A 14,811-nucleotide genomic window follows, 5' to 3' on the forward strand; every position below is an offset into this window, starting at 1 on the left:
GGATCTTAATACAACTGAAGTTATGTCATGTTCCTTGAGAAAGCCAAGGGGAGACAAGCACCACTTGATGCCCACTCTCTTGCCTACTTTGGCGCTCCCTGATAACCCAGAGCAGGAGCGAGCCCTGCTTCTGCTGTTCCCAGGGCTCTGCTCTCCTCCTTCCTCATCTGATTTTTCTCCCTGCCTGATGGAGCTGGCAGCTCCTGAAAGACCATCCGCATTTAGAGCCCTGCTTGCTCCAGGAGAGAGTCACAGATCATCCCAAGACTATTAATGGCACAACAAAGTATTCATACATTTGCTAGACTTTGTATCCTTTCACAAGAAACACTCATTCTTTTGATCTCTCAGTGAGAAAGCATTTCCATGTTATGTCAAACTATTAAGGAAATGAAGAAACACCCCCATACAATCCCTTCTTCTGTATTAGTGATAACGCTATACTCAAAAGATTTTCTTCCCCGTAAGAACACAAAACACTCTAGTGACTGTAAACAGCAACAATCTTTCTAATAAAGTTGTGCTACCTTTTCTGACAGGTCCAGTCAACCGATTTTTGCTGTACAGGTAACACTGCCTCAGGCTGATAATTAAGCAGAACACAAAATTTTGCACACTTATGTCATCCTTAACAAGGTCAGTGTTTATCTTTCAGTGGATTTTTAATACAAAAATAGAGGCCGTTGTAACATATCAGCTACCATGGTTTATTAAGAACTATTGAAAAAAAACCCTATATTTTTATATAAAGATATTACATATAAGCATAGCAGCATATAAAAGCGTCATAAAATACTTTTGTAATCACTTCTAGCTTTATATTTGTTTTATATATAACATGCACGTGTGAGTGTTTTTGGGTGCGTGTGTGTGTGTGTGTAGGCTTACATGTGTGATTTTTTTTTTTCTTATAAACATCTTAGAAAGCTTTTCCAGATCTTTGCTCACTATTATCTTTCTGGCAAGGACTCTAAAGCATACAACATTTTCAGCAAATTCAAGGAGCCTTCAGTATTTAATCAGCCTGTAACAGAAAGGTTTTTTTCTTCTCCTTTTTCCCCTCGCACTTGCACCTGCCCAGTATGCATGACGGACAATACTTAGTCCTGCAGCACTGACCACTTTTCTATATACAAAAATGTCAGTCTGAATGGCATTTGATTGGCGATGCTGAGAGAAACAGGAACTTGCTAAAAGGGCCTAGCATTTCAGTTCATACTTGGAAAGGCCAGTAGAGCTGCTCAGGTTGTAATTTTTAGATACAGAAAATTGGTCTGAGGTCATAGCTGGAGGTTTTAATGACCCTCATCAAACCCTTTGCAGTTCTGCTTGTGGCTTCGCCAGCGGAGAAAGAAAGGAAGATCTTAAAACAAATGTATATAACCCTCCACCCACTCCCCCAAATATTCCAATCCCAGCATTTCAGCAGCCAGGGTAAGACAGCTAGCTAGGACACACCACAGTCTTCTGGGGTGCAAAGGTTTTACCTATGACCTCTTGATGCAGGCACAGCTAGACCCCTCCTGGGCAATGGAGATACAGCAACAACTGCAGCAATCAGTGTAAAAATGGCAACCCGTGCTTCTCATCCCCTTTCTAATCCTGGTAAGCAAACACCAACATTGGGTGACATTAATGGCTGCCAGATGGACAAACAGAACAAGTATGTCAAGATGGGCACTTCTCCAAGAGTTTTCTTTGCTAAATGTTGTGCTAACAACTGCACTATTGCCCAACACGCTAAGACTCTGAAACTGGTTAAAAAATCGCACCCTGCAACAGCTTTTCATCTTGAGATGTTTCAGGTTTCAGCAAAACCACTGATTTTGTTAAAATTCCTTTTGATATTAAAATCTGCATGCAGGCCTGTCCTGATTGCACAAAGCCACCTTCCTCAGAACAGCTATTACAGCTAAGTAGAAGCGTATGACTGAAAACCATGGCCCCAGAGGCATTTACAGTTTAGGAAAGCTGTAACAGAGATTTAATAGAACTGCTTTAAAACATGTAACTTACTCTAAAGAACTCTTTGGTTGAGCCTGAATCCAAAGTGCCATAGGCTATTTCAGTTTGTTTAGCCAGATCCTCCGCGCTTTCTATGGGAGAGACCATCCTTTCCACAGTAAGGAAGGCAGCAAGATTAGCAGTGTAGGAAGAGATTATGATGAGAGTGAAGAACCACCAGACTCCTCCAACAATTCGCCCTGAGAGAGATCTATGGAAAAACACACATCATCAAATTGCTTTGAAGATATTCCTTAATTTTTTTTTTTTTTCAATTGCAGAACCCTTTTGTCCAGATTCTTCAAGTATCTGTGGCTAGGCTGATTGCAAGCTAGTTCCTGGCAGCCTTCCCTAGGACAGCAAACTCGGAGGGTACCTCATCTTGCCTAGTTGAACTCTCTCTTTCAATCTTTGAGTGAAAACAAGGACAATCAATTAAGAAAGAGTTCATCTGAGCCAAACCCATCCTAAGGCTTGTCTGGTGGGAGTGACTTTTGGGGAGAAACAAGCTCTGCTGAACCTCCTGACACACACTTTCTTGGAGGTCTTTGGCCAGAAGATTTTTTGGTTTTCTCTATTAGGCCAACCTTTCCCCTTGATTAGTTTTGCCTGCTGCAGCACACCAGCACTGCTGTCTCTGCAGGGATTGCCCAGCTTGGAGAAAATGAATGCATCTTTGGCTGCATTGCTTCTTAAAATGTAAAATGTGGTAAACTGCAAAAAGGAATTTGAGTAAACATTCAAAGTAATAAAACAAAAATTATCAAGTGCCTTTTTCTCTTCCTGATCTAGCAGGAATTAGAGACTGAATCTGCATATCAATGTAAGGGGAGAGGCTGGTTTATTTTGTGTTAATCAAAATTTGCATGTCTAAAATCCGCAGTTCCAAGTCAGGCATATTCCTACTTTATAATTCACCACAGCAATGTAGAAAGAAGCAGAAAAAAATTAATCATATTCTGTTTTCTTTCTATTTGCTTATAAAAATACAAAAGGATGAAAAAAAAGTCAGTGTCTAAACATACACTCACAAAATGACTAGTTGTCAAGAGGTCTAGATCCTCGGTTGATAAGAGCTCTTTGCTGCTTGAAAGTAATTGAGCATCTGTCTCAAAATACTTTTTTGGGGCTGAAGGATGCCAGCACCACTCCACACAGCCCGGTGGGTAATTTGTACTCTGCACACCCTTAAAGGAAAGCAAGTTGACCAGGAATCATTTCAGGAGCTGAGACAAAGATATTTGATCTGTTTTCCCTTTAGTCTTTACTGGTATCAGTGGAAGAAGAATCCAGTCCCAAATATATTAAATCAATTGCACCTGGCTGTTGTACTCCTCAATTTCATGTAAAATGCACAGGGAAGAAATAGAAAACAAGAGAATCTCTTACCTGTTTATCTGTTTCCTTCAAGTCCCTCAGTGCCATCCCCAGACAGTGGGTACAAGTTGTCCTACCAACAGATGGAGACAGGAAAAAAGCAAAAGTCTTCCGACATGCCCCCACCCCGCTCACACAAGGTGGGGTTAAGCTGGTAAACTGGCTAGTCTTGGCCAGACCATCAGATTGCCTGAGCCATAAAAAAAAAAATCTCTTAAAATTATTAAGAAAAAAAGAAAGAAAAAAAAAAAGTCTGTCCAACATTAAAGAACAAACCAATGGAAAATATTGCCAAGACAGAAAAACCGAGAGAGCAATCTGGAATAGGTTAGAGGCACTAGGAGAAATAAACTAAGAGGTGAAACCTTATTATTCTTCACTCTCCTCTTTGCAAGAAACTGAAGCAGCAATTCCCACTGAAAGGACAGATACAGGCTGGCAGCCATGGACTACAGCACACACCATGGGACCAGAGCAGGCAGGCAGCAGCAGGGACTGCTATGCCAAGGCTGCAGTAAGGCGCAAGGTGGTTCAGACAGCTGTGATGCTTAAGGCAGCTTAAGGAGTGAAGCATCACCTCTCTGTCCATGAGGCCGTAATGGCTTTCAAGGTGTGGACTCTGAAAAAAATCTCCAGCACTCTGGCCTGCATTCACTTCCTTGGCGCAAGCACACAGCCAACAGAGCACTGGCAAGCTGAGGAGGCTTTCCAGCCTTTTGTGAGGGCCTCCCAGGAGGGTAAAAGGCTTCCAAGTTTCAGCTTGCAGCTGTGGTCCAGCTGTGCTCGCTCACAGAAGGCTACTGAATAGGTGGTTACAAGGGTAAGTTGCAGAAATATAAAGGCAAAGTAATGGAGTAAGTCAAGGAATCTCCCTACCTCTCTCTACCACTTTGTAGGTAAGAAGCGAGCATTCTGTGGGATATTGCAGTTGGTTAAGGTCCTTTATGTTTGGCTCCCTCACTAGCTAGAGCCTTGGCTTTAGCTACTTTGTGAAACTTGTGACTACAAAAGCAAGCAAACCTCTAAAACATGGGCTAAGACCTAATTTTAGCCATCTACAAAGCAGTACTTGGTGGAAGGTGGTCAAGCAGGCTCTCTCTGGAGCCAATGGAGAGAAAGAGAGGACAGAGGCACCCTCAGAACAAGATTTATCTCACTTGTTCTTGTATAGGATTAAACTGAAGGTGCCCATCTCTCTCCCATGACTTTGGAGGGAACCAAGGTACCTAACTAAAACATAGCATAGCTTTTAGATGGCTACATCAGGTGAGTTTCATTCCCTTTTGTTCACTGTCTCACAACACACTTGCCATCTTCTGAGTCAAGCTTCCCCCTGCAGAAAGGCTGACAATTTCAGAGCCAGGTTAAGCACAAGTCTGGCTAGCAAGTAATAGATGCAACATCTGGCTGAATACAAGAAGACTAGTTTTATCTGGTGTTTCCAGGTTCCTGTGGCCCTCTTGCTTTAAGTAGATCTTGAAATAGGAAGATGAAGGAAAGACCCTCGCCGGGGTGTTGAGATAAATTTAACGGAACAATAGGAAGCAAAATAATATGTGTTCATTTTCCCTACACTTTCCCTTAGGAAATGTCTTACTTGCATCAGTAGCTGCCTCTTCTGCTTGCAGGACAGAGGGGCTACTGGGATGAAGACGCGCAGGAAGACAGTATTTTCCAAAGCAATGAAACCTCAAGCCCACATAATGCTGTAACAACAAAACGTCTGTGTCGAGCTGCATGTTCATACAGCATATGACACACAGAGAAACGTAAAAATATTTTGCCCTAGAGATCTTGCCACCTGCATGAAAAAACCAAGTCAGGCAGACACAGGACAAAAAGTGGAGAACAGCTGAGAGGAAGCGGATGCTGGGCCTGGCTGCCTTCCTTGAAGAAGGCTGCACTACCCCGAGGCTCTTTTAAGTGCAAGAGAGGGGTCTTGCTGGATGAGGACCAGAGCAGTTCTCAGAAGAGTGGATGGAGATCACTTGAAAGAAAACTGGATGCTGCTATGGAGTTGTTTCTCCCAGAGTCTTCCAGTGAGCATGGAAAGGAAGATTCAACAGCTGCCATTATGAAGCACTCTGGGCTAACATAGCTGTAACTGGTGTTAAGCACAGGACGGGGCCAAAGAAAACAAAACAAACCACAAAGCTGACGCTGAAGGAAAGACAGGCAGAAAGAAAGAGTCAAAGCACCAGAACACAGCTGACCCTGGCCTGGCAGCCTCCTTTTCCAAAAGCACCCTTCCCCCCAGTCCATCTGTTGATATAGGGACTCCTTCTACCCACTGCAGGGCTGGCGTGGAGGGATGAGGGAGAAAAAAGGTTAGTACATAAACACTGGGATGGTAATAAAAGACTACTCGTATGTTTTGTACTGTGAACCACATATATATTTGTCCATTGCTCAGGTTATCATTATAGAAAAATCTATCACAGCTTTTAATACCAACATGGCTTTTTCTGATAAAGACATACCTGCCCAAATGTACAGCACTGTAATTTGAAAACGAACAACCAGTGCTTTATCCCAACATGCAGTTTTCCAGATTACCTCAACAGATCAATACATTGCACAAGATTATTTTAAAGTGAATTAAGAAGTTAATGAATGAGAGGAATAACAAAGTGTTGGCATAACAGAATTATAACACAATTATCAAAACAAGGTCAGATGGCATTTTTAAAAGGAAGTAAACAGGAAGTGTGCATACCTTGAGAGGAAATTTAAAAGGAAGCATGGAGTTAAATGAAAGCAAATTAGCAACAAGAGAAAAACGAAATAAATATTCAAATTCACATTCAGTTTCCAGCACAATAATACATTCAAACAAAATCTTATTTATTCAATAGCTTGAATTTTGTTTCTACTCATGACCATAAAGCAAATGTAATTTCCTATAGCAATAATAAGCTTTTCACACTATTCAATTTTTAATTGGGCTTTTATGATTGATTTGAGATGACTATATTTGCTTATAGCCCTGAACTACTTTGGTGCAAAATCTGCACATCGAGAACCCCTTCTCATTCTGAACACACAAGTTTTTGTACCCTCTAAGCTATGAGCTCCTTTGCTCACATGCCCCACAAACCCTCTGCCTTCCTTGAGGTGCCTCTTTTGGCCAGGAGGCCCTCACCTCTGCTAGTGAGACAACACACGGCAACAGCATCTAAAGGTCTGACCTGAGATGCTCCGTTCTCTCATCACAGGAATTAGCAGTGGGACTTTCGGAAGCATTTAGCTGTCCAGCTCTCTTTGCTATTTTGAAAGTCCCACAGGGAGTCATTCCCATGGCCTTTAATAGGAGTCTCTTGAATCTTGTGCTGTGAAAGCAGGGATATGTAATCATACCCCCTTAAACATCCTACCTCATGCAATAATTTTTAATGGAAAGACACTGTCCTTTTCCATCAGCAATGAATTACTCTAGGCCCTTTGTTCCACATGAATAAAGAGCAAAATGAAAATAGATGGTCTCATACAGATTTCAAAGATACTTTTGCTCAAAACAGTGTTACAAATGTGACTGTGTTTTCTCCTGTTTCCATTTGTTGTACATATCTTACCTTAAAGCAAGTTTAATAATCCACTTTTGATTCATCAAAAGTGAATTTTCAGTACTTTAGCTTACTAGGCAGAAAACACAGCAGCCTTTGATAGCAGAACAAAACTGCTGGAACAAACGTTGATTCCATCAAGGGATGAACTGAACACCATCCTTTGGCTGCTATCTGACTCAGTTTAGATGACTCCTATTAAATGCAGAGAGGAGAGTATAGGGATATATCCTCTGGAATATCCGCACAGCATACTCACCGAGGAGAGATCTAACTAGTCATTAGATGTCACAGCTGTTCCACACAAAGGCAGCTGAAAGAGCCTTTCTCAGCAAGTACAAAAGTGATCTCTCCAGACTGCTTGTCGGCATCTCTCTACAAGTGCTGTACGCTCTCATATAAGAAATGTATTCAGACAAAACTCACAATGGAAGAATGAAGCCCCTTTTAATGGCAATAAAATAGTATGAAACATTCATATAGGCAATGTACTGTGAATGGCGTAACCTTACAAAGATACGGATTCAGAATGGAATATTTGGGAACAGTCCCTTCTATTGGAAAAGACATTTGACATTAAATCAACTTAAATCAACATATCAGTCAAAGGAACAGCATTTCTGGAATTTAAAACAAGGTATTAAACTTCTCTTTTTTTCAGTAACAATTCATGTAACTGCCTGGAATCTGTTATCACGAAAGATAACAAAACAGCTGAACAATCTCTTCAAATGAGGGTCATATATTAAAACTGAGCTAACAGCTACTGATGGATAGATAAAATAAATAGGTTTACTTCTGTTTCTTTCCGGTAGGTATTTCCAAGGCGCTGATCATGGTAGTATTGAAAAATACAGAATACATATCCCACTCATTATGGCTGAACTTGTCAAAGAGTCACATGAGAGCTTAACAAAAATCCTATGCTCTTCTACTGACTGTCAATAAACAGACCTAGTGGAAACAGTGCAATGCCTGCAGCTTTCCATGTGATGTCCCAGTGCTTATTTCCCGGTCCTTTATATTGCGCACGCACATGGTCAACAGCAATTTAAATGTTACCACTACTCATTACCTTTAACCACAAGCAGAAAAGCATCGTTTCATTACAGAATTTAGGAACAGAGTGGAAACACAGTGTATAAACATGAGGAATAGACTAAAAGCTATAACTACGCAATGAGGCAGCACACTTACTTAAACACTGATATCTCTGCAAAAACTAAAGCAAGGTCATATCCAGGAAAAAAGGCTGTGTGTGTATTTTATACAGAAACACGTGCATGTGTCAATTATATATGAAATCTAATTACTGCTATCAACACTTCTAAAACATTCAAATGGCTTGCCTCAAAAGCAACAGGTATATGCTAGTATCTCTGAAAACCCTGGACTTCACTGCGAGCGTTAGGGGATTTGAATGTGCAGTGACTGTGAACTTAAAGGATCATTACAAGGGGTGAAACCGTGATCCTTTTCATGAAACTTTACGGAAGTTTTTTAACTGGTTTCAGTGAGACTACTCGAGATCTATGCCACTGCATTGATGAGAAAAACCTGGTAAGTTTTCAGTAACGTAGCTACTGAAAAAGGTACCAACATATGGAGATTGCCAAGGTAGGTTGTCACTCTTTAGAAAATACCTGGCTCTCTTGATTTAATTAGTAACCTTGTGAAAAGGAAAAACTTTAACCTGTTTGTCCTACATGGGTACTTTTAATAATTAAGGTAGCCGTAGACTGGGTTTTAAAAAATTGTCACACAAAATATCACTTCTGCTCCATCGCTAAGAAACTAGATAGCTTTACTGCTTATCACAGGCGCATCACCAAAGTATCGTAACAGTGTATACGTAGAAACATTTTTTATATCTATATTATTGAAAAAACATTTGAGGTATGCATTGCTCAAGTAGAGAGAACTTCACTATTCTCTGGTCGTTTTCAAAGTGCTTCTTTAAAAAAGAAATACAATTCTACAGTTGTTAATACCAGTGCTCTCTGTTAAAATGAAACTATCAATCAAACATGTTTTACTAAAGGCTTACTCAGAAAGTTTGTCTTCATGAATAAAAAAAGAAACTGGCAATGCTTATTGGACCGTATTGACTATGAACACAGGGACAATAGATTAGACTAGATTTCAGTAATGATACACATAAAGGATAGTACACAATAACTCTCAGAGGGGCACATACGGAGGAGACCTGAACATAGGAAACATTGTGGAAAGCAAATCGGTAACAGATGAAAGGACGGTTCAACAAGAACAAAAATAGAGAAATTAGGCACAAAAGAAAGTTAAAGGCTAGCAAAAGCCGTGACAGGTGGGGAGGTGTTTTAAAGTGCTGTTGCATGTGACTTTTAAAAAAATAAACGAATCTTATTTTGCAAAGGATAATAAATATGTTATATGCACCAAGCAGATGACCGTAAAATGAGATATGCAGCAAAAACACGGTAGCCCTCCAAGCATTGCTGAAAACAGAAAACCCCATGCATTTTACAGCCTCAACATGGTGTATATAAGTTTTGCAGAAATGCATAAATGGCATTATAAGGCAATGCCACTCACACTGGAGGTGAACGTTGGCAAGCATAGTGGCTTGATGATGAAGCTTAGCAATGAATGGAATGTCAAAAAAAATTGAAATTAAATAAAACTTTGGAAGAGTAACATATATGCACCATGGCATCAGAATATGACCATAAAATGCAAAAAGGTGATGGAGTGATATGGAACAAACCTTGGAGAAATATCGCATCCTTGCTGCATAAAGGCACCCAGGGAAAACCAAAGGCTGTTAAATATTCCAAACTCATTTGGAGGGTCAGGAGGATTCTGAGGGTCACGCGGTTCTTCAGTGCTGTCTTCCAAGTGCCACTCATAGGGACTGAATCTGCTCACTAGGAAAAGAACTACGCTGACGCCAATGTAAGCAAAGACTATACACATCCAAATTTCGTAAGCCAAAGGATCCAGGAAAGAGAATACGCCAGGTTTAGATTTCTGAGGCTTCTTGATCATGATGGAGATGCCCAGACTCATAAAGGGTTTGGAAAAGTCTATCACTTCTTCTCGCACCAGTGTTATGGTGAGTGGGGCAACAGCTATATCTGCTCTCTGAAAAGGGAAAAACAAACTGAAGTTAGTTGCAAAACAATTGCAACATGACTGCAATCTAGAGTCTCAGGTTAAAGAATCAAATGATAAATTACAAGAGTCAGTAGGTAACATTCGCTTCGCAGACTATTTCGCACTCACTGAAGTTGTTTAAGGACTTCATAATGCTGCTAGAAAATTATTAGCATGAAAAATTACAACCAATTCTGCGCAAGGGCCTTAAGACAGAGGGAGATATGTACCCAACATTTCTATTCAGCTAAAATGGATGCATAAAACACTACATAAACCGGACAGTGAGGTTGCAGCTGAAGCTGTAATTCTAGGATAATGTACGTAGTGTCAGCATAGACTGCATACAGAACTGTATTTTAATGTCCAGATTAGCCATGAATCATTGTTAACACATAAACCATACTTATATCCTAGAAACAAAACAAGGGATCACGATAGGGATTTAAAATTCACGTGGATTATTTGATGGCCTTTTAATCTCCCTTTTTTCATTAACAAGTTGTTTGACATTGTTCATTTTCTAATTCAAGGAAGGGGAGCTAATAATAATTCTTGGACTCGTTGGAGAGCATGTCCTTTTCCCCTTCTAACGAGTTTGTCCTTGTACACATGCTAGACACTGTACCATGGCAAGTGCTTGTCCCTTGACTCCTCTGTCGCTTAGTAGTGACGGCCTGTATCTGTCCATCCGTCTTGAGGACTCTGGGCAAATTATGTGTTTGTTGTATTTAAATTTTCTCTTTTTCATTCTTTCAGCAAGTTCCATGGACTTACTGATTAGTCCAGGATCTTTAAAAGGAACCTAAGAGAAGTAGTCACTGAACTTTAGCTGGGTTTGGGCAAAAAAGAGTAAAATAGTGAGGTGGTAGGAACCAATGACTTTTCTTACTCAGCTTTTCCCATGCACCATAAAACAGATTCCTGTCATCCACTCAGAATAAAACAGCTACACAAATGTACCAATCTGTGTTACCACAAGGAGGAACCACAGCAGTCCCTGCGCTTGGGGCTAAGAAGTTTCCTTAAACCACTTTGCTGCAGAAAGGGGTGTACAGGCAGACGGATGATCCCTGTCATCCCGCTGCGCTGAGACCTCAGGACAGCCCACCCCTCCTGCAGTCGCTGACGAGCAGCCATCCCGGTCTGCGATCCCTGAGTAGTAAATAGCTCGTATGATCTGAGAAGAATGCAATGCAGTGTTTTTGCAGTATAATGTATACCATCCTATTATACAGAACTTTAGCCCTACGGATCTACAATATAGACCATGCTCTGAGGTGGGGGGTCTCCTGGAAGCATAATCTCGCCTCCCTGCATCTGTCATTCACCAGTGCGGCGATGTTTGCAATGCAATGGACCCTAAACCAGTACCCTTTCCTATCAACCATTACATCTTTGCTGGATTCCACTGGAGGGGAAGAATGTGAAGTAAAAAAAAAATGACTTAGTTACTTGATTAAAAATAACATTGCAGAGCAGATTTCCAATATATTTAATTGTATCTGTATTTCTGTACCAGCAGATTCAAGTCATACTATTTAGATAACTTAGCTCTTGATTCAGCGAAACAGTCTAGCAGGTGTCAGTATTTGCAACAGAGGGAACTAGAACGTTCTGGAAAAAAAAAAAAGCTTTCATTATTACTAGAGCCTACCTAACTACATACAACTTTTTGCAATTTTCTGTCTTATTTTAAATTCTCTATCAAATACTCTATTTTAAATACTATAACTATTCATGATATTGATACTACTTAAAGATGGCTTATCATGGATAGTTAAGACTTTCAGAAAGAACAAACAGCAATTCTCAGGGAAAGTTTCACCTACAAGTGACTAAAACACTGTGTACCTTTTAAGTCAGATTTTTGTTTCCTGCTGGTAAGTATGTATCTTTTCCTGACAGAAAAATAAAACCTGCTAAGTAGATGTTTTGAACTAAAAGGAATAGGAAACATTAATAAGAGGTGATTAAAATCTCTGCAATAGAAGAACTGAATATACCTTTATTTAAATCTCGTGGTGATGTACGTGACTGCCATTAATATGTGATTTGTTCCTCTTACTAGACGGTTGCTTTGGCTTTTTTGTTTAAAGCTTAGCAAGTAGAAACGGCAAAGGCTTCTTGTAAAGCTAATCTCAGTCTTATGCTGGGTATCGCTTGATGCCTCAGCGTCACGGGAGTCAGCCTGAGGCGGTTTCTAGCTGTTTTAAGACTGAGGTCAAAGGCAGTTTTGTCTGGCCCCTCCACCGTCCTTCCGACAGCAAGCGTCACTGTATGAAACACCTGTTTGCACACCCAACCGCTGCGTTGCCTCGGGCCGCTCAGGAATCTCTCTTGACACGGGCACATGACGTACGGGTACAAGGTCACTGCTGGGAATAATCCAATGAACTGTGCAAGTAAGGAAGCCGTTCGGAAACCGTGGCCCTTGGTGTCTATTTTTCCAGTCCTCTTCAGCTCCTTCAGACACTCATGCGTGCTGGTACATTGCCTTCCTCCTTGGGCGACTGCTTTCCTTGAGGAGAAAACCCTCACCTGATTTGTGGTCGCTTACTGCAAAAATCTAGTTTGATGTTGCTTGAATATACAAACTGAAAATGCCAGTTGCTTTTGGATGCCCGGGTGTTTACTGGCTTTAGATGAATGTGTCAATTGTCCAAGTAACAGAGAGACTTGTGGGGACACGAGTAGAGTGTGGAAAAAGGCCTGGATAATCCTGCAACTTGTTCACTGAAGAATTCCTCCAACACATATATTTGTCTTTTAGCTGCTGCTTATTAAACTACTGTTAAATATTAAATGCATGCAGTCAGTAGGTAGGAGAAGTACACAGAACATCAATTTTAAATGTAGCACAACTGCACTGCTGGCTGGAAGACTAAGCATTTCGATCATGGCTACTGCATTTGGTGTTGAACTAATGAGGTTCTCACACATTAATCCTCATTAGAGCAAGCTTAATGGATCAGGACCCTTGCAGGGCCTTAGCAATGACTCTGCATGTGAAGTGGAGCTCAGGTGGCAGCCCTGCTGCCGGGTACTTCTGCGGGTAGATGGGCAGCCCTGGAACAGCTGAGCCAAGTGGGAGCAGGCTGTTTCACCTATAGGAGCTTTTACTTTCTATAGCATTTTCTCGGACTCAGAGAAATTTAATTCTCCCAAAGTCCTGTTTTAATCGCCAAAGTAGACACTGTGGACCTCTTCCTGAGCGCTAATGCAGGATGTATTCAAGTCCGCATCTCCTTCACGAGCAGCTGAGCAGGGATCCTGCAGCATGTTCCTATGGGACGCGTTGGGAGGAGGACGCTGATGCTCATCACAGCACGGACAAATCAGTTTTCAAAAGACTGACTGCTACGACACTTCCTCATTCATATTATCCAGTATGAGCTTCTTTGTAAATAACTGCATTTTAATATTACGTGGGCTACAAACATGTACTTTTCTGATACATTTCTGCCTTTACGCTTGTCCTACCATTTTTGATACTCTCTTTTCTAATACTGCTGATAGACCTCACCTAAGGGCCTCCACTGCACTGGGAACACCAATAAACACTCTCACTTCTTAAATTAATATGGCAGCAATTGTTCTCCGAAGAGGGAACAAGACTAGATTGGGACATAGGGTTTAATGAGACCATCAACATTTATGGCATTGAAAGTGGACCAGCCACAATCCAGGACCTAAGTCTGGTTTCCTGCCACTTCCCTGAACATCAGTTACACTGCAGAAGTTAAAATCAGACTGCTCTTTGTTTATTTATTTAGATTTATAGTACTTGAAAAAGATGCTTTTGGAGAGCTTGCAGCACCCTAGCGGATCATTAGTAATTGCAGCCCAGTTGTGGATTTCCTTGTTATGGCTGCAGATAAGCAGAACCCATACAAAATGAACTAGATATAAAAAAAAAAAAAAAAAGGTCAAACAAACCATGACCACAAATACGCCTTTCCCTGTGCAGCACTGGAGGGGGTTTTTGAGAACCTTCAACAACTAAGCTTTGCTAATCACTCATGACTAACAGCGTTTCAAACATCGTCCTGACTGCGTTTGAGCTAGGAGAGAAATGTCATGGATTCCTGTGAGGCTTGTTCGGTCTCTGCCTACCAGTGTGGGAGGGATGGATCTAGAGAGAACGAGCAGCACAGCGGCGCTACCCACTCTCTTCAGAGCTGACCCCAGGGGGCTGCAAATCTCAGGACTCTTAAGGAGGGGGAGAAAAACCAGTAAATGGAAACATCCCTCTACATGAAGAGAAAATGGTAAGCTGTTCCATCTCTGTAATCCAGAAGGAAGGATCAAATTCTTCTGCTTATGGAGTTAAAGATGAGTCTTCCTAACACCAAATACGTTCACTAGAGCTAGCAAGAGATGCAGGCTATGCTCCCGTGTTTCTGGTTATTTCTGTTTGCAGACCTGAAGAATTCCTTTGCTAGTTTGTTGCTTTTCAAGAAGTGGGTCTGGCCTGCAGTCACTTTGCAAGATCCTTGTGTGATCTGGGAAGTCATCCAGCACTCAGATTACGTTCATACCGACGCAGGGGCATGCCACACCAGGTGCTCACTGCCTGGTTTGCGCCGGGAGCCAAAACGCCAGGCACCTCGGCAGTGCTGAACGAGGGTACGAGCAGCAGCAGCAGGAGACAACGCTCTGGAGCGACCACTGACTGTGAGCGCCGCTGAGGATTTTTCGGTGCAGACTAAGGTTTCCGGGTGTCAGAAAA

The 14,811-nt window shown here is 41.4% G+C and overlaps 1 protein-coding gene across 7 annotated transcripts in view; it reads right to left on the minus strand.

Annotated features, from left to right (window-relative positions):
• GRIA3 (glutamate ionotropic receptor AMPA type subunit 3) overlaps positions 1-14,811 on the minus strand; it is a 156,376-nt gene that overhangs the window by 35,427 nt on the left and 106,138 nt on the right. For all 7 annotated transcript variants that reach the window (XR_011143383.1, XM_068956620.1, XM_068956616.1 and 4 more), the window contains 2 exons: positions 9,691-10,067; positions 2,017-2,215 (listed from right to left, as the gene is read on the minus strand). Coding sequence is in view for 6 of the 7 variants with exons in the window: in XM_068956620.1 (XP_068812721.1) it covers positions 2,017-2,215; positions 9,691-10,067 (576 nt within the window). In the remaining variant the exon portion in view is untranslated. The remainder of the gene's footprint in view (positions 1-2,016; positions 2,216-9,690; positions 10,068-14,811) is intronic.

The sequence above is a fragment of the Struthio camelus genome, chromosome 11 (assembly GCF_040807025.1).
Source record: "Struthio camelus isolate bStrCam1 chromosome 11, bStrCam1.hap1, whole genome shotgun sequence".
Lineage (NCBI taxonomy): Eukaryota > Metazoa > Chordata > Aves > Struthioniformes > Struthionidae > Struthio > Struthio camelus.